The sequence below is a fragment of the Canis lupus genome, chromosome 5, assembly GCF_048164855.1.
Source record: "Canis lupus baileyi chromosome 5, mCanLup2.hap1, whole genome shotgun sequence".
Classification (NCBI taxonomy): Eukaryota; Metazoa; Chordata; class Mammalia; order Carnivora; family Canidae; genus Canis; species Canis lupus.
Window position 1 is genome coordinate 78205863 of NC_132842.1, and position 19583 is coordinate 78225445.

The following is a 19583-nucleotide window of genomic DNA, read 5'->3' on the forward strand; positions in this document are numbered from 1 at the left end:
CTTATCCGGTTCCCTCTGGATGGCCATCAGTTTGTTGTGGAATTCCTACTAATAAATCTTCACCACCTTTACAAAAATAGTGACTTCAGGTTCTTCAGACTAGTGAACAGTGACACTGCAGCAAGTGTTTTATGCAACAGACACTAGCTCTTCAAAGACTATTCCCAGTACTTATATAACTATTAACTTAGTTAATTTTTGGCAAAACCCTTTGAGCTGGGTACTGTGATTTTTGTCATCAGCCCATTTTGCAGATGAAGAAAGCGAGGCACAGAAAGGTTAAGTGACTTGTCCAAGGTCACACAGCTGACAAGTGGGTGAGCTGGGACTTGAACCCTGGGAGAGTTGAAGGATGGAGAAACAAGCACCTGCCTCCCTGTCCCTTTGTCCCTGGCCATCCATCCATCTTCAGGCTTCCTTGCCGTGAAGTGGCAGAGGGTAAATTCTTGGAAGTGGTCCTACAGGTTAAGACAGCACATTTAAATTCTGCAGTTGCTTGAGGGACCTGAAGCTGGCCAGGGAGTGTCCTGCACATCCCCGGCAGAGGGACTGTGACCCCCACCCCCACCCCACCCCCAGCTCTCTCCAGTGAGGCAGCTGCAGCTGGTCAGAACCCGAGAGGCCGGAGCCCACACTGGGCTCTTTGTCTTCGGTGGGAATCCTGCAGCCCCCACAGCCCCTCTCAAGGGCCCACTGTCCCAGCACCAGCAGGGCCTCCTGGGGGCCAGGCCCGGCTGGGAAACTCGGCACATTGGAGACTACTTGGCCACCCTGCCAAGTGGACATGGAGAGCCCACTCAGGAATCATTCCCACTGAAAAGACAGACTGAGGAGGCTGAGTGTCATGACCAAGGGGGTGCAGCAGCCGTGGGTCCCAGTCCTGGCACTGCATATGCCTCCCCCGCACCATGGCCCAGGCCCAGCTCCTGGTCCCCCATCTCTCCCAGCTTTCTGGGCACCCATGTGCTCCTATCACTGAGGAAAGGAAGACTTTCCCCTACTCGGGCCAGCCTGCGTGTATCTAGGGCTTGCCCCTCGGGGGCCCTCCTGGAGTGCCCTGTGAAGAGGGGGCTTCCTACACTGGCGTGGCTGGTCCCTCCACCCAGGAATCTCTGGCCCTGCCCACGCAGAAGGGACCCAGCCCTGGCTAGCACCTTGCCAAGAGGGAGCCAGACGCTCCTCTAAAAACCAAACCAAGGGGTTGGTTCTGGGCCTGAGGGAGGGGATCTCCCTTGCCCTGCTCGGCCTTGGAACAAGGGGCTCCACCCATCAAAGTGTGTGGAGAGAAGGGGTCCAGGGCAGAGGCAGGGAGGGGAGCTGGGGGCTGGCCCCCCAAGAGAGATGTAATTGCTGTGAGCCAAGGTCTCGGTTTCTTTATGTTTGAAATGGGGAGACCGGGGCATCACCTCCCTCGGCCCGTGTGAGGTGAACTGTGAAGGTCGGTACCCAGACACTCACTTCCCAGGGGAAGCTGGAGCGAGCCGAGCCCTGGCCCAGGGCCCAGGTGGAACAGTTCCTGAAAGGCTTCGGAAGAATCCCTGCCGCCCTGTCGCCCTGGCCTGCTGGTGTACCCTCGCCCTGGCCTGCTGGTGTACCCCCGGTCGTCCTCCCCCGCCCCCAGTGTACTGCATCCCTGCATCCGTCCTCTGTGCATTCCCTTAGAAAATGCCATAGAAAACCTCACTGCTCTGAGCGCCTCCGTGGGGTAATCCCTTCCTCTTTGGGGGCCAGAGTGGGCATTCTGGACGGGGGGAGGGTGACCTAGGGGCAGGACCAAGGTCCTGTGTCTCCTGACACATCTTCAGTTGGGGGTGGGAGAGACAGCTTCCTGTAGGGTGGAACACTGGAGGGTCAGCGCTGGGTGAGCGGCAAGCGGAGGAGGGGGGCAGAGTGTCGGTGAGCGCGTGAGTGACCTGCTCTAGGACTCAGAGCCCGGTTCCTCCCCCCGGAGGCTGCTGAGCCCGGGCACCTGGTGGCCACCTCCATTCCTGCGCGCCTGCCCCTCCGCTTCCTCACGGGGCTGTGGGGGGCACCCAGAGAGGGGGATGAGAGTGGGCAACAGCAGGGCGTTCTGGGGATTCTTCACTCATCCTTCTGCCAGAAGAGAGGAGCTTTTGACTTGCGGGGAGAGACTCTTGCAGCAGCCGTTTATTGAGCGTTTGTTGTGTGCCAGGCCTGGGCTGGGCGCTCGCGTGAATCAACGCCATCACCCCAGGGCCTGCGTGTGCGTGTGCGTGAGTGTGTGTCTGTGTGGGGGGGGTTGTTCCATTTTACAAATGAGAATTTTGAGGGACAAGCGAGGGCAGGGACTCGCCCACAGAGCAGCCCACTTTGACCCTGGTTCCCAAGTTCTTGCCGGGCCCGCTGCGTGCTCCCCCTCGCCATGGGGGCTGGCGGGGGGGGGGGGGGAGGAACAGGGTGTCGCCCCCCGAAGAGGGTCTGCAGCCCGGGCCCCCCTCACCCACCGAGGCCCCGTGCGCCCCGCGTCCCCCGCCCCCGGGACCCCGCTCGGAAAGTCCCGCGAACCCCCGCCCCCGGCCGCGGCGGCGCGAACAAGCGGCCCTTTCTGCGCGCGGCGCCCCGGCAGCTGGCCCTGGGCCCGCGGGGGCGCGGACGGTCCCGGGCTGGTGGCCGGGGCGGGGCGGCCCGAGTTGCCAAGGTGACCCGGGCGCGGGGAAGGCGGGCGGCGGCGGCGGCACCATGAGCGGCCGGAAGCGCAGCTTCACCTTCGGAGCCTACGGCGGGTAGGGGCGGGCGGGGGCGCAGCGGGGCGCGGGGCGGGGGCGCAGCGGGGCGCGGGGCGGGGGGCGCGCGGGGGCGCGCGGGGGCGCAGCGGGGGCGCGCGGGGCGCGGGGCGGCGCTTCTGCACGTGCCCGGCGCGCGCGCTCCTGGGGCGGGGGAGGCCGGGCAGGAGCCCCCGCTCGGCCTGTGCAGTTGGGCCCCTCCAGTGAGGCGTTGGAAGAAGGGAACCTAGAAGCCCGCCGCGGGCCAGGCCCACCTCCCCGCCAATTCCAGGGCGCCCCGGCCGCCCCTGTCTCCTGCCACCCAACTCTCAGAACCCCCCCCCCCCCGGGGGGCTGCTTGCTGCCTGGGCTTGGAGACCTAGGGCCTGGAAGGCAGAGCGGTGGCTGGTCCATCTTGGGGCACTGTCGCTCCCGACCCCAAGTGTCCACCGCAGAGGGGGGCCGAGGAGGGCTGGGGGATTCTTGCCTTGGGCCGACATTCGGTCAGTCGGTCAGTCGGAAGGAAGGCTGGGTAGAGAGACTGGCGCGGGAGCCCCTTCCCTGGCCAGCCAGGTAGTTGGATCACCTTGCACTAGGCCCTGCCTCCTGGTGCTCAGGACTCACCTTTGGGGTGCAGAGCGATTGAAGCTCACACACACATGTCGTTCTGCTGCTGCTGCTCTCTGAGGTGCAGGGGTTGTGTCAAGGTGCCACCCATCGCTGACTGCCCTCCCTCCAAAGGCACCCTGGCAGAGGGGCCAGGTGGGGTGGGAGACAGGCTTCCCTCCCTGTCTGGGGCCTGCCGGCCACCAGGTGATGGGAGGAGGCTGGGTACGCCCTGAGACCGCAGGTCACTGACACGGAGAGGCCGCCCAGGGGGTGGGGGAGTGGGGCTGGCTTCTTGTAGGAGCAGGGCAAGCCCCGGCCTCTCTGGCCTCACTTTCCTTGTCTGCAGAGTCCACAGCAGTCCCTAGGACACCCCAGCCCCGCCTCCCCAGCTGGCAGCGTCTGGTTCCGGGCCCCTTCCCCACTCTCCTCTGGCCTCTGGGCAGGAGGCAAGACTTGTTTGTTGTCCCAACAGCTGCCCTGCCTCTTGGCCCCCAGCTGGGCGGGATGGTGGAGTTCTCTCCAGCCCCCACCCCAAACCCAAGGTGCCCTCGGAGGACTATGTCCACCCCCTCTCTCTGACGCTGGACTTGGAGGGATTTGGGGAAAACGAAGCCTGGGGGTGGCCCCTGAACTCCGGGGCTTGCGTTCTTCCTCTGGCTCTGCTTTGAGGGCCAGGGTGGGTGTGTGCTGGGGGTGGGGTGGGAGAGGAGGGTCCTCACGATCTACTCCCAGATCCCCTGGGTGGATATGAGTGAGCTCCCGCTCTGGGATGGAGGCAGGCTGCCAGGAAAGGCGGGCGGGGGGGGGGGGGGGGGGGGGCGGGGGGAGGGTTGATTTCTTCCTGCCTACCATAAACTGTAAACACCCACATCCTTTAATCCTGGCTGAAAACACTCTAAGCTGGCCTCTGCTGCACCCGTAGGTCCCTGCTCTGACCCCAAGCTGCTGTAGTCAGTGTCCCACTTCGCCTGTTCCGAAACCTCCCACAGTGACCCCCCTTCTGCTGCACCCCGTAATCTAGTCCTGGGCCCCTGCTCCCCTATCCCTGTGCCCCCGTTCCTACCTTTTTTCCTTACTGTCTCACTCTACACCTTTCCACGTCCCTAACCTGATATCGGGGGCCCCCCGCAGCCTCTGGGGGATGGTGACAATGCATCGGGCCCCCAAGAGGCAATACCTCCTGCAGCCCGCTCAGGATGGGTGGTGGGTCGTTGGGGTTGCCCTGATGTGCCAGGCTGGCTGAGAAAGGGCTGCCCCCTCATTTGCTGCCCCTCTTGCTCTGTTTCAGAGTGGACAAGTCTTTCACCCCTCGCCGGAGCGTGTGGTGAGTACTGGGAGCTCTCAGGAGGGGCTGGGCTGCTTGGCTGAGGACACTCCCAAACCATTACCACCCCGTATCACAGACCAGACCCCACCAGTCTTTTGGCCGCCGTCCCCAGGTGATGGGGTGGGCAGACCCTGTTACCGGTTCTTCCCCCATCTGTCTTCCCCAGTTCTCTCTAGAGCTCCAGCTTGGAGTCAGGCAAGTCAGGTTAAATCTTAGCTCGGCCCAGTGCCTGCGTGACCTTAGTGATTCACTAACCTCTCTGACCCTCGGTGTTCTCATCTGTGAAATGGGGATGAAAAAACCTACTTGACAGAGTATAAGATTGCAAAAAAACCCGAAACACCTAAAAAGCAAACATAGGGCCTGTTATACTCTAGGCCCTCACCGAAGGTGCTTCCTTCCTCTCTCCCTTCCCACATCATGGCCCCTGGGGGGGCTGTGCGTGCCCTTCGCCTTTTGGCTGACCCACAAGTCCCCGAGTTCCACCCCATATGTAGCCTTCAGGACCCCTTCCTGCAGCCCATTGCTGAAGTCTGAGGCCTCCCTCTCTTTGGAGGAAGAGGGGGCAGCTGTGTCTACAGCTTTCTCAACACCGAGAGCAGTGAGTGGAGGTGCAGCCTCACCTCCAGGTTCACAGCATCCCTGATGCCCTGCAGGCGGGCGCCTCCCAGCTTCCCCAGCACCAGCATCACACGGGCCCAGCTGGCTGCTCCTGCTGCTACTTCAACTCCAGCGGGAGAGCTCATGCTTCCCACCCCCGCTGGGGGCTTCCTGGGGTCCCCGGGCCCCGCAGTATGCCCCCCAGCTACTAGACGACCCCAGTCTGGCACCATCGCCTCACCAGCTGCAGCGCTGCCCCCTCTAGGAGGCCACACCTGGGGTGCAAAGCACATGGGTGCCCAGGCTGAGCTTCAGGGCCTGCCCTTTTATCTTCCTTTGATGCTCTCTGTGCAGCTTAGGGCCAGTTTCTCCCCCTCTCTGGGCTTTATCTCCTGCTGCTGTGCCCAATTTGAGCCTCCACCAGTGCAAGACCATGGACTAAGCCCAGAGCAGGGTGGACTAGGGGAGATACAGGTGGGTAAGTCGAGGAAGATGCCATCCTTTTCTTCAAGGACTTTATTAATAATCTCCTAGGACCTGCCACTTGTCAAGCACCTGCTGCATACCAGGTACTGTTAGGTGGCTGAACTGTATCATCTCACGTCATCCTTACCACATCCCTGAGTTAGGGACTCTCATCTCTAATTACACTTGATCTTAGCCAAAAGGCCGAGAAGCGATTTCTCATCTCTAATTACAGATGAGAACAGTGATGCACAGAGTTGGGGTGAGTGACCTGCTCAAGGTCATACAGCTATTCGGGAGCAGAGTTGGGATTTGAATCTAAACCTTCCAGACTCTGCAGAGCCCAGAGTCTCATGCACTTTGTCCCAGGGCCTCCAGACCACACGGTGGGTCTGAGCACTTGAAGGGAGACTTGAAGATGGAGGGGTGACCCAGAAAGCCTACTCTAGGGAGCCCTGAATGAAGCTTCAGCGATGAAGGCCCGGGACTTATGGTAACTGACCAGCTGTGTGACTTTAGGCCAGTCCCTTCCCCTCTCTGGGCCTCAGTTGACTAACTTCTGGAGTAGGATTTTGGAATCACCAGGATCTGTCCATTACCCACAGGGCCTTGCCCCAGGCCCTCCTCCCCGGAGATGCTGTCCAAGGTGCTAACCCCAGTGGCCCTCCCTTCTAAACCAGTTGCTTAGCTCCCAGCCTGTACCTGGCACATAGTTACTGCTCTGTTAATGGGAGTCATTTTGATTATTAATTATGGTTTCCTGGTCTGTGATTCGAGGCCTATACCCACCTGTCCTTTCCAGTCTGGAACTCACTTCTCTTGTGAGCTGCATTTCTGATCAAAGGGACTATGGCCCCTGAGAGCACCATCTCCATACCTTTGCTCACATTTCCCCATCCCCTTGGCATGGCCTCCTCTCCCGTTTCCACAACCCTCACCACGCCTCCAGCCTACCTTTATTGCTGTCCGTTGAGTGTTTTCTTTCCCGATTCCCGTGCTCTTTCTCTCCTTAAAATACCTCCCTCTGCTTACCATGCCTGTAGAGCACATATTCGTGCTCGTTTCTGGGGTCGTGGATCTGCCTCTGCCACATGATAGCAGTGTGACTTTGGGCAGGTCACTTCCCCTCTCGGAGCCCCACTTGATGTTCAGTAAGTGTTGAGTTGGATTTCTGAGTTGAGTGTATCCATGTACCGCTGTGGTATAAGGCAGGCTCTGAGGTCTTTGAAAGCGGGGGTTCCTTGAGTTACTTTTGACTTAGGCCCATTTTCTAGCACGAGTCACCAAAAAGTTGGGCTCCATTCTTCTCATGTCTCTCTGTCCTCCACACTGTCTTACACAGCTGCCCAGTAAATGCTTAATAAATGCCTGTGAATTGAACTAAATGGGTCTAGAGGGTAGAACAGTTGAACCTTGTCAGGTAGGCTGGGAGAGCTTCCTGGAGGAGATTTGGTTTCCTTTTTTTTTAAATTTATTTATTCATGAGAAACACACACACACAGAGAGAGAGAGAGAGAGAGAGAGAGAGAGAGAGGCAGAGACACAGGCAGAGGGAGAAGCAGGCACCATGCAGGGAGCCTGACATGGGACTTGATCCCGGGTCTCCAGGATCACACCCTGGGCTGAAGGCGGCGCTAAACCCCTGAGCCACCTGGGCTGCCCGAGATTTGGTTTCCTACACCCCTTTTTAAAAAAGGATTAAGAAGTTGGGGCTTAGCTTGGGGAGCAGCAAGGCCTGGTGTAGGCCAGATGTGATCATGGCTGGATTCCCCTACCCCTCCGCCTCTGAGCAGCAGGTCATCTGCATTGCAGAGGCTCAGAACAAAAAAGGATGAGGCCCAGTGGCAGGATTAGGAGCTAGTGGGACAGGTGGTGGCTCTGGTTCTGCAGACCTCACAAAGATTGGACATTTAGGGGGGATTCAGGTGCTGGGTCGAGGAAGGGGGTGGAGCGGTGCCAGCGTGGGGGAATGGCTAGGTAGAGTTGTGCAGGGGAGGGGTTCTGGAAGAGGACTTTGAGGCTGGGAGCCTGGGAGGGGGAGGCAGGACCCAGCAAGGATTAAGTGCCAGGCGTCGTGTCGGGCACTTTCGTACGGTGGTCTCAGTTGTGATGATAGTCTTGTAGGTTGGCCTTAGTGTCTCCATTTTGGAGACAAGATCCAAGACAGAGCAGAACTGGTGAGGGCTGGATTTTAATCCAGCCTTTTCTCCTGTCAAGGAAGGGCCGTTGGCCAGACAAGGAAGCCATAGCAATGAGGAAAGTTCTGATTATGGGGTGAGGGAAGAGAGGGGGATGAGATGAATGAGCACACCGAAAACGGGTCACTGCCCAGCCCATGTGTCCCACCAGGAAAGCCCATCTGGTACCCAGATACCTCCAGTTGACAGTAAGGGTACCAGTTACTCACATACATGAAGCTTTTCCTGGGTCTCGGACCCTGGGCCGAGCTCTTCATCTGAATTATTCATCCCATCCTTATACCAGCTTTACAAAGTAGAGACTATTAGAGACTATTACATCCATTCCCCATTTTACAGATGAGCAACCTGAGGCTCAGGGAGGGGACGTGGCTGACCCAGGGGCACAGTGAGTGGTGATCCAAGACTGGCGGTGTGGTCAGCCTGAGCCCGTAACCTTAGCCCTTGCCCTCCTGGATGCTGTGTGTGCTGCGTGTGGGACTGGGGTGGGTGGCCCCTGTCCTCAGGTGGCTCCTCTCTGTAACCACTGAGCTGGAAGCCCTGGGGGCCCGTGTGCTGCTGCAGGAAGCATGAGGCTGGCCTCATTAGTGGCTCTGAAATGCCAGGCAGGCACAGCCCGCTGGGCCTCCTCATCTATTATGCATCTGGTGGGCAGGCCCCCGGCGGGCAGCTGGCACAGCACAGGACGGGGGAGCCAGCAGCTGCTTCCTGAGCCCACACCTGCCACCATACCTCTGGGCAGGGATTCCCCCAAGGCATGCCAAGGCAGCTCCTGCCTCATTGCCCCGGCCCCCCTTGGGTAAGGGAGGCCCACTGTGGACGGAGGCATGGGTGCTGATCCCCAGCTCGTTAGCCTGCCCATCCCAGCAGCCACTTCTGGGACTGCGCTGGGGGTCAGTAGGGGCTAGGGTGGGCAGAGGCAGGCTGAAACAGAATCTTAGGCGCATGGGCTCCTGGCTACACAGAACCTCAGAGCGATAAGGTTGTGGTCATTTATTCATTCAGCCACAAGTAACTAGTGAGCAACTACTGTATGCCAGGGACATTTCTAGGGACTCCGATTCACTAGAAAATGGGACAGGCACAGTCTCCATCTTCAGAGAGCTTGGTGAGGCCAGAATTTCACCACTTGGAACCTCAATTTCCTCATCCATAGAATGGGGGCTAGGGGAGACCTAGTCTATAAATAGATAAGAAACGAACCTCGATGGTTGTGCTGAAATTTAAGGATTTTATTTTTAGGCGATCTCTGCATCCAGTGTGGGGGTCAAACCCACAACCCTGAGGTCAAGAGTCGCACGCCCACCACCTGGCCACCCAGGCATCCCAGTGGTGCTGAATTTTAAAGCAAGGGTTCATGCTACCAAGAGCTGATCCTTACCTAGGTCTTACTGCGTGCGGGGCTGTTCCAAAACACTTTCCACAGATCGATGGATTTAATCCTCACAACCGCCTCATGAGGCAGCTACAGTTCCTGGTTTAGGGCTGAGGAAACTGAAGCAGTAGAGGGGTTAAGTAGCCTATTCAAGGTCTCTTGGCAAGACTCAGATTTGAACCTAAGCAGCTGGGCTCCAGTTTGCATATCGCCCGGTGCCGTACGGCAGGGAGGATGATCGAGGGAGTGATGGAAGGGCTTTCCGAGGAGGTAGCATTTGAGCCAAAACCTGAAGAATAAGATGAGCTGGAGATGTAGGAAGAGTTAGCCGGGGGAAGGAGGCATTCTTGACAGAGGGAACAGCAGGTGCAAAGGCCCTGAGGCAGGAACAAGCTTCGCGTGTCTTGGAGACAGAGAGGAGGCCCGTATTGGTGGAGGGAAACAAGGGAAAACGAGGTCGGGGTGGGTTTGCAGACAGGAAGAGGTAGTTTGCAGGAGGAGATAGATTGAGCACTGCCTGGTAGGAGTATGGATGTAATGTCAGTGACTGACGTGCAGAACGATTGTGTCTCAGACTCCTGGCTTTGTAATATCTTAGAATCAGAGAATTTGGGCCTTCTGGAGTCTTTGAAGATGGAAGAGACCTTTGAGATACCGTCCTGTGATCTCCCTCTTAGCAAGGAACCTTTGCCTTGGTACATGATCCCTTTGAGTATCGATCGGAATGAGGCTTTGGGGGGTCTCCTGAGAAGAATGCACTTTTAATTTTTTTTTTTTTTTATGATAGTTACAGAGAGAGAGAGAGGCAGAGACACAGGCAGAGGGAGAAGCAGGCTCCATGCACCGGGAGCCCGATGTGGGATTCGATCCCGGGTCTCCAGGATCGCGCCCTGGGCCAAAGGCAGGCGCCAAACCGCTGCGCCACCCAGGGATCCCCAAGAATGCACTTTTATTTTCAAGACCCCCTGAAGCCCTCCATCCCTGGTTGAGACCATCATGACCTCTGAGCAGCTCCTTAGCTAGCTCTTCCTTGCTCACTCCTCATGACAGGAGGCTCACTACCCTCAATGTAGTCCATTCCAGTGCTGGATATCAAAAATTCTTCCATACTTAAAACCAGCTGACTAAGCCTAGATATAGCCTCTGGGTCCTCCCATCGCCCACAGTGGCCCTTTGATGAGATAAGGACAGGGATCATATCTCCACCAGCCTGTTGTTTCTGGACTCAACAGCTACTTGCCCCAGCCCTTTCTCATGTTTACCCTCTGATCAGCTCACTCTTACATGTGTCGAAGCGCTTTATCTTCCTAGATAGAAGGGGGCCAGGCAATGCCCCCTTCTAAGGAAGGCCATGTCCTTCTGGGGAGGATGCAGCTGGCGGGGGGCTCCTGGGAGCGACCCCAGACCAGAGAGGCCTCCTCTTCCAGGAAACAGCCCCTCTAGCTTTGGAGATAAGAGAAGATCCCCTCCAGATGGGTTTTGGTCCTGGGACTGCCACTGTTTTCCTGTGTGACCTTGGGCAGTGAGTCCCCATCTCTGGCTCATTCCCCCATGCCTGCCTTCGGCCCAGTGAAGGGACAGAGGGGGTCCCTAAGGACTCTGAGGTTCTCAGTCTGGTGGGCTCTGTCTGCCTCTACATCCCCAGCAGTGATCAGCCTCAGGTCCCTTCGTCGGTGGTGCATGGAAGGATTTGGGCTCTGTTTTTAGGCAGACTTGACTTCAGATTCCAACTGCTCACAGTTTCTCTTACTTGCTGTGTGGCCTTGAAATTGCCAGTCCGCCTCCCCGAATCTCAGATTGTCCACAACAGTGAGAGCTGTCTTGCTTACCCCACGGGAGTCTTAGAATGAAAGAAGTCCAGTGTGTGTGCTCCGTGGATGTTTTCCCTCTCCCTGAGCATTTGCATTTTGAGAGAAAAGCCTCATTAAGCCAAAGAGAGACTCATTAAGATTCTAGTACTACAATTTTCAGCACTATTGAGGTGGTTTGGTGGAGGAGCAGTGGTTATCAAGGGGACTCTTCTAATATTCCCAAATCCCCTAAAGGCTGTCCTCAGTTCAGGGTCCTCCCCAAGATAGTCATTCATTCATTCATTCATTCATTCATTCAGCAAATTAGTTCAAACAAATATTTGGTGTGGGGATGCCCTCTGAGGGCCAACCAGACCCTGGGGACATGGCACTGGAGATGACAGACAGGGCCACTCCCCTTGTAGAGTTCCCGGTCCAGAGCAGGAAATGAGAAAAGAGGTGGTTCCAGTGGAGGGATAAGTGTCAATTGCAAAGATGTGGGGAGTTCTGAGGAGGACTCCTCCCCTACACCTAGGTATCAGGGGGGGCTTCCTGGAGGAAGCGACCTAGCTTCAATGTGGAGGAGAAAAGCATGTGATGGCATGAGCCAGATACAGGACAGAACTGGACCTGGCAGCTGCAGGTGGGAGGGGTGGCCATCAGGTCATGTTGCTGCAAGCCCCACTGGACTTCCTGTGGGGCTTGCAGGGGCCTGCCCCCCACCACCACTGGGTAGAAGCCTGCTGGGACCCCCATCACCCACTCTCCTTCCCGCTCCAGGAACTGCTCTGTGCTGTGACGTCTAGTGCTGGGTACACCGTCGGTTCCCTTCTCTGGGTCTTGTTTTTTTCACCTGTAAAATGAAGAAAACGAAAGCACCTACTTCAAAGATTATTGTGCATATTAAATGAGATAACGTGTGCCAAAGTGGAAAACCAGGGCCGGGCCCGGAGCGAAGCCAGCGATCGTGGTTATTGCCATGTCGTCCTTATCTGCTGGGCCCCACAGAGGGGCAGATTTGGGTAGACTCTGCCCTCTGGAAGCTCACCAACTGCCGGGAGGTGAGAGCTGCTCATGAGCCTGCTCCCTGGCCAAGGGCACCAACCTGACACATTGGCCCTGAGAACACTGGCTTCTGTAGCCAGACAGGCCTGCACCAAGTCCTGGCTGGGTGACCCCCTGCGGTGCCTCTCGTCACTGATCCGTGGTTTCTTCCTTTGTTCAGTGGGGGTATTAGTATTCAAGCCACATGCTCCAGGAGGGACAAAACATTCTGGGCCCAGGTGACCTGGAGAAACCCTCACTCTCTGAGGCTCGTTTCCCTACCTATAAAATGGGAAGATTGGCTACAAAACACTCTGATGTGCTGGGTTTCTAGCAAAGTCAGATAGTCCCTAATCTTGACCTGGTTTGACTGTTGGCTGCGTGATCTTGGGCTAGAGACTTAACCTCTCTGACCCTCAGTTCCCACACCTATAAATGGGGACAATCTTCACTTCACCATTCTTTCATGGCTTCCATTAGCCATGTGTTCGTTCAACATTCATCGAGTCCCCACCATGTGCCAGGTAGTGTCTAAGAATTAGGGATACAGCAGCAAATCTTGTGGACGTGGTATCTGGCCTCATGCAGGTTACCATCCAGTGCAGGAGACAGATGCAAAATGAGCTGACAAATTAAGTAATTTCATATGAGTAATGGGTAATGAGTGACGGGGCAGGTGGAAAGGGTCCCCTTTTTGCTAAGAGTATCAGGGAGGGCCTCTCAAGGCCTGAGTGGGAAGGAGCTGGCCGTGGGAAGGGTAGTCCAGAAAGAGGGCAGAGTGAGTGAGTGAGTGTAAAGGCTTTGAAGCAGGAACAAGATCCCTTGCCCTACCCCAAATCTGGAACATTCCAGATCCTCTCTTGGCAGCAGGTGGAAGGCAGCTGAGCAGCCAGGGGCGATGGAGGTCTACCTTCTCTCAGATCAAGAATGGCTGCTCAAGAGGCAGGTCTGGAGGAGGGGGTGGGCACTGTGGGCAGGCATGCAAGACCAGGCTTGGGTTGGGCCCCGAGTGAGCAGGACGTCCTCTGAGCTGGCGGGGTGGAGCCCTGGTGCCCACCTGGCTGCCCTCCCGCCCAGAAGTATTCTGGGGTCTGGCACAGAGAGTCTGGGCCTGGCTGTTTGGGGAGGGGTTCGGGGCAGGGGAGCAAGGGAAATTATGCTTACTTTCTCTCTCACCCCAGCCACCCTGGGTCTGGGCACTGGCCCAGATCTGGCCCATCCACAGGGCCAGAGTGCTTTGAGATGACCCCGTCCTATGCACATGCATGCACACACACACACACATACACACACACACGCACACTTTCCATACTTATGCTCATGGACTTGCTCATGTCCAGACAGCTTGGTCATGAACCGAGTTCTGTCCATACAGTCACTCCTGGAGCAGAGCGTAACTGACCCTCGACTAAGTGCTAGGCCCCCAAACAGATCCAGTCCTCACCTGAGGAAGCTCCGTTTCTAGAAGGAGAGATTGACAGTGATCTGGGTCACAGCAGGACATGTGCAAAGCAAACTGGCAGTCAGTCCACAACGGCCCAGGCCCCGGACAAGGCCTCTGGGGAAGCCCGTCAGGGTGGGCGCGGCCCGACCCAGCGTGAGGTGGGGGCTCTAGGAAGACGGGAGAAGCGATGGGGGGGCAGGGAGAGCGTAACAGGTGGGGAGTGTGCTGCGTGCAGAGGCCCGGAGGTGGGCCAGGCGCGTGGGGTCTCGTGGGCCGCGTGAGGCCTGCATGCGGTGAGAAGCCACCCAGGGCTTTCAGGCGGGCGGATGACGCGACAGATACAAACACGCTCGGAGCTCGGATGCGAACCCCCACACGGCCCAGACACGAACGCTTTCTCTCCCACCCACATTTCACGTTCCTGCCAGGCCTCCATCTACATCCTCCCCCGCAGAGACACACACCCTTTTGTACCACCAGGCAGAGCTGCAGAAACTCCTGAGCAGGCTACTAGCAAAGTGTCAGACGTGTGCCCCGCCCGCTTGTTGATTGTGTGTGGCAGGGGGAGGGGGAGGCTCGGATCCAGCCAGGATTGACCGTGGCTCACTCCACATTTGCACGGCCGTGTGCCTGCCCCCTGCACACACGTGCACCCTGCACGTGGAAGGTGGCTTCTAGCTCAGGGAGTACTTCTACATGCATTATTCCGCTGAATTCTCCCAGCAACCCTGCAGGAAAGATTTATCAACACCCTTTCACAGCTGAGGAAACAGGCTCCAGAGAGGTGAAGTGACTGGCCCCAGGTCACACAGCTAGAGTACAGCATTGTCAGGATTTGAACTCAGCTCCATCGAACTTCTAGATGTGTTCAGTGGCCCATCTGAACTCAGGCACACGTGGATGTGCTTGCCCCCTTTCTAGGCTGTCACAGAGAATGTAGCAAGTGACCCTTTAATGACAGATTCTTCCAGAAACAGGTGGATCAACATGGAAAGTTATTTAGAGCTGCCCCCACCCCCGCCATGTGTGCCCACCTGCCCAGTGACCCTGCAGCCTCTGGGGGTAAGGTCGGTGGTGGGGCTGGGCACCTGCCAGGCTGCCAGGCTGGGGCAGCGCAGGGCATAGAGCTGAGGCTAGGAGCCCGGCCTGCATTTGCATTTGCAAATGAGGCAGACAGCCCTGTCTCTGAACTGGCTAACTAACCCCAGCTGGCCTGGCTCCCGGGACATGACAGCTGAGGTCCCGGGGCACGGCCCTGTGCCCAGCTGCCTGGGGTGCTTTTCTCCGGCCTTCTCTCTTCCCTGACGCTCAGAGAAGGTTGCCTAATGCTTAATGTAGGGGAAAGAGCGTGGGCTTCAGAGTTGGCCAGAACCGGGGACACAGCCCAGTACTGTCACTCCTGGCTAAGGGACATTGGCCACGATGCTTAACCTCCCTCAGGGTGTGCTTCTCCTCCTTGGAATAAGGAGTGAAGAATATCTCCTTCTCAAGATGATTGAGAAAGGTTAAGAGTCAGCTACTTAGCTGACTCATAGTAAGTGCTCAGATTTTCTTAAAGAAATCTCCACCACCCCCCCACCGTCTCGATTACAAAAATAATACGTGTTCATTGTAAAAATCCAAACAATGCAGAAAAATACATCCTGTAGAAGGCAGGAGCTCCTTGTGGTCCTGCTGCCCAGAGATAACCCATGTGAATTTTAATTTTCGCAAGTGAGCTTTCTGTTGTACAACCTTGCTTTTTGTAACTTAACAATATGCCTCAAACCCCTTTTTCCATCAGGACAAGAGGCCTCCTTTGCGATCACTGTGTGGTAGTCCATGGTTTGCGTGGGCCCTGATGCATTTATCCAGCCTCCTTTTAGTGGACGTTAGGGTGGCTTCCAGATGGTGGCTATTGCGAACGCTGCTGCAGTGAATGCCATTTGTTCATATATTTTTGTGCATTTGTGTATAAATGTCTAGAAATGGAGTGGCTGGGCTAAAGAGTATACACGTTTTCGTTTGTTAACAGGAGTGGCCAAAACCCCTGCAGAGAAGTGGTAGCGATCCATGTGCCCCAACAGACCAGAAAAAGTCCACTTCCTCAAAGTCATGGGAATTTACTCACTGCCTCTGCCGCCCACCACAGGGACCCTAGAGCCATCAAGAGGCATAGATTCCCGAGAAGGGAAGGCCAGGAAATGCTCAGGGTTAATGTTGATATACTTTGCATGGATGAACTGACCCAGTCCTCATGACAGCCCTTTGGAGGTAGGCATTGTTGTTACCTCCATTATATAGACTAGGAAATTGAGGCCCAGAGATGTTAAGTAACTTGCCCAAGGTCACACAGCCATTAAATGGCAGAGCTGGCTCCAGAGCCCACCCCTGTGATGTTACACGGCTTCTCCGGGCAGGAGCTTGTGATTTAGTGAGCACTTACTATATACTCAGCTGTAGGCTAGTCAGATGGTGCATGTAACCTCTGATTTATTCTACACAACCACCTGGTGAAGTAGGTCTTACTATTTCATGTTGCAGATGAGGAAGCAGGCTCAGAGAAGAGAAGCAGCTCGAAGGAGCCAGAGGCCTCCTTCCCAAACCCCCCCGCCCCGGGGGCAGAGCGAGCCCACCTGGCTGCTGGTGCACCCGGTTCTCAGCTGACTCCTCCTGGAGGATGTCAGAGCTGGGCCTTAGCATCATCTAAGCAGAGTCCCAGTTTCCAGTGGAATCTGCTTGGAGGTGACTTAATCCTGCCATGTGGTGATTTAGAGGCAGAGCCAGGGCTTCTCCTTGTCACTTGTGGTTAGGAGATGGCAACCCTGTCCCTCCTGAGCAGGCTACTAGCAAGTGAGGGGTTTTACCTTGGCCTGGACAGGGACTTCTGCTCACCAGCTGGGCCTGGGGCCCACACCTGGTGAGCCTCTCAGCTAGAGAGGGAGAGGGATGAATTACACAAGGTCTAAGCACTGGAAGGTTCCATGTCTGGGCGTTGGGACCCAAGGAATGCCGAGAACAGCTAGAGAGCAGTGGGGAAGGTGTCCCTGGGGCTTTGCTTGGAGGTGGGGGAGGCCTGGCTCACCCTGCTCAGATGCCAACACCCCACACCACCGTCTGGGCCAGAACAGGCGGCAGGGTGTGAACCCTGAATGAGTGACTAAGCGTAAGAGAGGAGGGCCAGTGGGGGAGTGGGTAGCTGATGGAGCGTGTGAGCGAAGGAATGTGTGGACCTCGGGAAAGGGAGACTGACTCCCTGGGCTGCAGAGGCGGGGAAGGACAATGAGGTTAATGACGGAGATGGGGTGTAGGTGGCATCGGGCCCCAGGCCGCGGTGCTGGGAAGGGCCCTGCTCACAACCTCCTGGGCACTGCGCTGGGGCTGGCGGCCTGTGGCAGGCTGGTCAGCGGGGCTTGTCCTGCCCATGGGGAAGGAGTGGAGCAGAGGGCTCGAGCTTCAGGTGCAGTACCTCGGGCATGCCACCATCCCCATCTTGGCCTCAGCTCTCTTCCAGGTGGAACAGAGATAACGTTATCTGCTTTAGGGGCCTTGGGAGGCTGTTGGGAAGGCCTAGCGCGAAGAAGGCAGTTTGTAAAGTACGAGGCTGGGTCAGCACACGTTGTCATTACCCCAGCGGGAAGAGGCCCCGTGGCTAGGTCATCTCAGTGTCACCCCCCGCCCCACGCCGATTTCAGGGAGGAGCTGGTTCCAGGGAAGCGTGAGGGTGGGGGTCAGGCCTAGGCCACAGCCGAGCTCTAGCCACCTGGGCAGGGCAGGCCCTGGCATACAGCAGGTGGATAGGAGGCCCAGTCCCTAGGTGCCGTGCCCCCGGGTGGGGGCCGGTCCCATGACCTCCTCTCGGGGCTGCCAACCTGTTGTTTGCTCAGGAGGCCACTACCTGGCCCGGCTCCGGCATCCGGGTGTCTTGGCGCTCAGCCAGCGTGGAGTGAGGGTGGGGGCCCCCAGTGCTGCCTTCCTGCTCAGCCCCTCTGCCCAGCCTGGGGCCTGAGGGCTGCTCCTCCCCCTCCAGGGTGGGGGTGGCCCCGCCAACTCTACTGTGTGGTGGTTGTGGGTCCCCTGGCCCATCTTGCAACCTCGCTGAGCCTAGGCTTCCTTGTTCTGCAGTGCTTGATAACGGCAGCCCTGTCAGGGTTGTTAAGGACTATATGACCTCACAGTGTGTGGCTCCCCCACCCCCAGGTTCCCTCTGGAGTCCTGGTAGAGGTCAAAAGCGCCTGGGGAAAGGAGAGCCAGGAGTGACCATGTCTGTGTCCCTGCCCTCCCTGTGGGCCTTGCGGGGAGGGGGCCAGTCTCCCTGGGTCTGGCTTCAGAAACTTGCCGCCGGGCTGTCCTGGCCACCTTCCCTGGCACCTTGGCAAGCCAGGGGCAAGTGGTGGTGGGCGGGGGTGGGGGGGAGCAGCAGCAGTGCCGGGTGGTTGAGCACTGGAGACAATGGGCCTCTGTGGCCCACAAGGGAGGGGGCAGCCCCAGGGCAGCCTCTAGTCTCCAGTTTCAGGAGATTAGAGTCCCCTCAGACCTGATACCACAGCCAGGAGACCTAGGCAGCCCCCCAGCCCCACCCAGAGGGGCCTCTCTTAGGGGGTGAGGGCCCACCGGCGTGGCCCTCCACACCCGCATTTCACCTTGAGGTCTGTATCCTCTGCTGCCCCCCACCTGAGTCATGAGGTTGGTAGAACCAGTTGTTTTCATGGAGACCAGGGAGACTGAAGGGATCCTGGCCTCTGATGACCAGCGCTGAGCTGGTCTCGACCCCCGAGGCCCTGTCCTGGGCTAGCCCCCCACAAGTGCTTCTCAGCCCTATGTTCTTTGGCTAGCTGAGTAGCTGCTCTGCCCTCCCAGCCCCCCAAGTCTAATTTCTCAACTTGTGTGTGTGTGTGTGTGTGTGTGTGTGTGTGTGTGTGTGCCATCCAGCACCTGCCCAGCGCCCTGCTCCCCGTCACAGGCTTTCTACCTTGATGGCCATGTGTCACCGGCTCTGGCCACCAGGGTTTCACCATTTAAAATGAACTTTAGGGGCGCCTGGGTGGCTCAGTCGGTTAAGTGTCCACCTTAGGCTCAGGTCGTGATCCTGGGGTCCTGAGATGGAGCCCCATGTCGTGTCAGGCTCCTTGCTCAGCGGGGAGCCTGCTTCTCCCTCTCCCTCTGCCCTTCCCCCTGCTCATGCTCTTTCTGTCTCTCAAATAAATAAATAAAATCTTTAAATAAATCAACTTTAAAGCACGAATAGTTTTTACCAGGATGCAAAGAATGAAAAGGGAGCCCCCAAGCAGAGGAAACAGCCTGTGCAGAGGCTCAGCAGGGAAACAGTGTGTCTTCTTTGGAAAACTGCTGGCAGCCCAGCCAGGCTAGGACAAGGCCACGGGGCAGGACAGGAAGGGGGTGTGTGTGGAGATGCGGCTAGGAGAGTCACAGGGGCCACAGCGCCCTGGGGACCTCCATCCACCCAGGGCACCCATCTTTGGGGGGCCACAGGGCCAAGTCGTACCCACAGGACAGCCCAGCCACTGACTGCTCTGGTGCCCCGAGAGGGTGGAGTTCTCCAGGAGAGTGGCTAACAATGAAAATAACAATAGCAAATGCTTCTGTAGTGCTTACTCTGTGGCTCACAGCAGCCTTATGAGGGCGTCTATCGACTGTCATTTTCAGAGGGGGAAAAAGACAGGACCCTCCCACCAACTCTCCAGCTGGCTAATAGGGGGGAAGCAACCCAGGAAGGCACCTGGGCAACTGTCCTCAGCCTTACCCATCTCCTTCCACGGTGCAGGCATCTGATCTGCAGTTTGGCAGTGGGTGGAGACACTGTGAGATGCCCCCGGGCCCCAGTGCGGCCTCGGGAGCCCCTCATGGAAGGCCTAGGTTCTGGTCCCCGGTCTGCCTCTGCCTTGTTGGGACACCTCCAGGGTGGTGGTTTAACCTCTCTAAGCCTCAGTTTATCCTTCTGGGAATTGGGGATCCTAGCGACTGCCTTATCTCCCTCTCCAGTTCCGGTGAGACTCCCAGGAGTGAGC

The 19583-nt window shown here is 57.4% G+C and overlaps 1 protein-coding gene across 13 annotated transcripts in view; it reads left to right on the top strand.

Annotated features, from left to right (window-relative positions):
• Positions 1–19583, top strand: part of RAP1GAP (RAP1 GTPase activating protein) — a 64200-nt gene that overhangs the window by 12384 nt on the left and 32233 nt on the right. For 2 of the 13 annotated variants that reach the window (XR_012031769.1, XR_012031774.1), the window contains exons 1-2: positions 2663–2744; positions 4621–4656. The exons of 1 other annotated variant lie outside the window; for it this stretch is intronic. Coding sequence is in view for 5 of the 12 variants with exons in the window: in XM_072827944.1 (XP_072684045.1) it covers positions 2701–2744; positions 4621–4656 (80 nt within the window). In the remaining 7 variants the exon portion in view is untranslated. Of the gene's footprint in view, positions 1–2662; positions 2745–4620; positions 4657–19583 lie in introns of those variants that run through there. 10 more of the 13 variants (XR_012031771.1, XR_012031776.1, XM_072827944.1 and 7 more) reach the window with 8 other exon arrangements.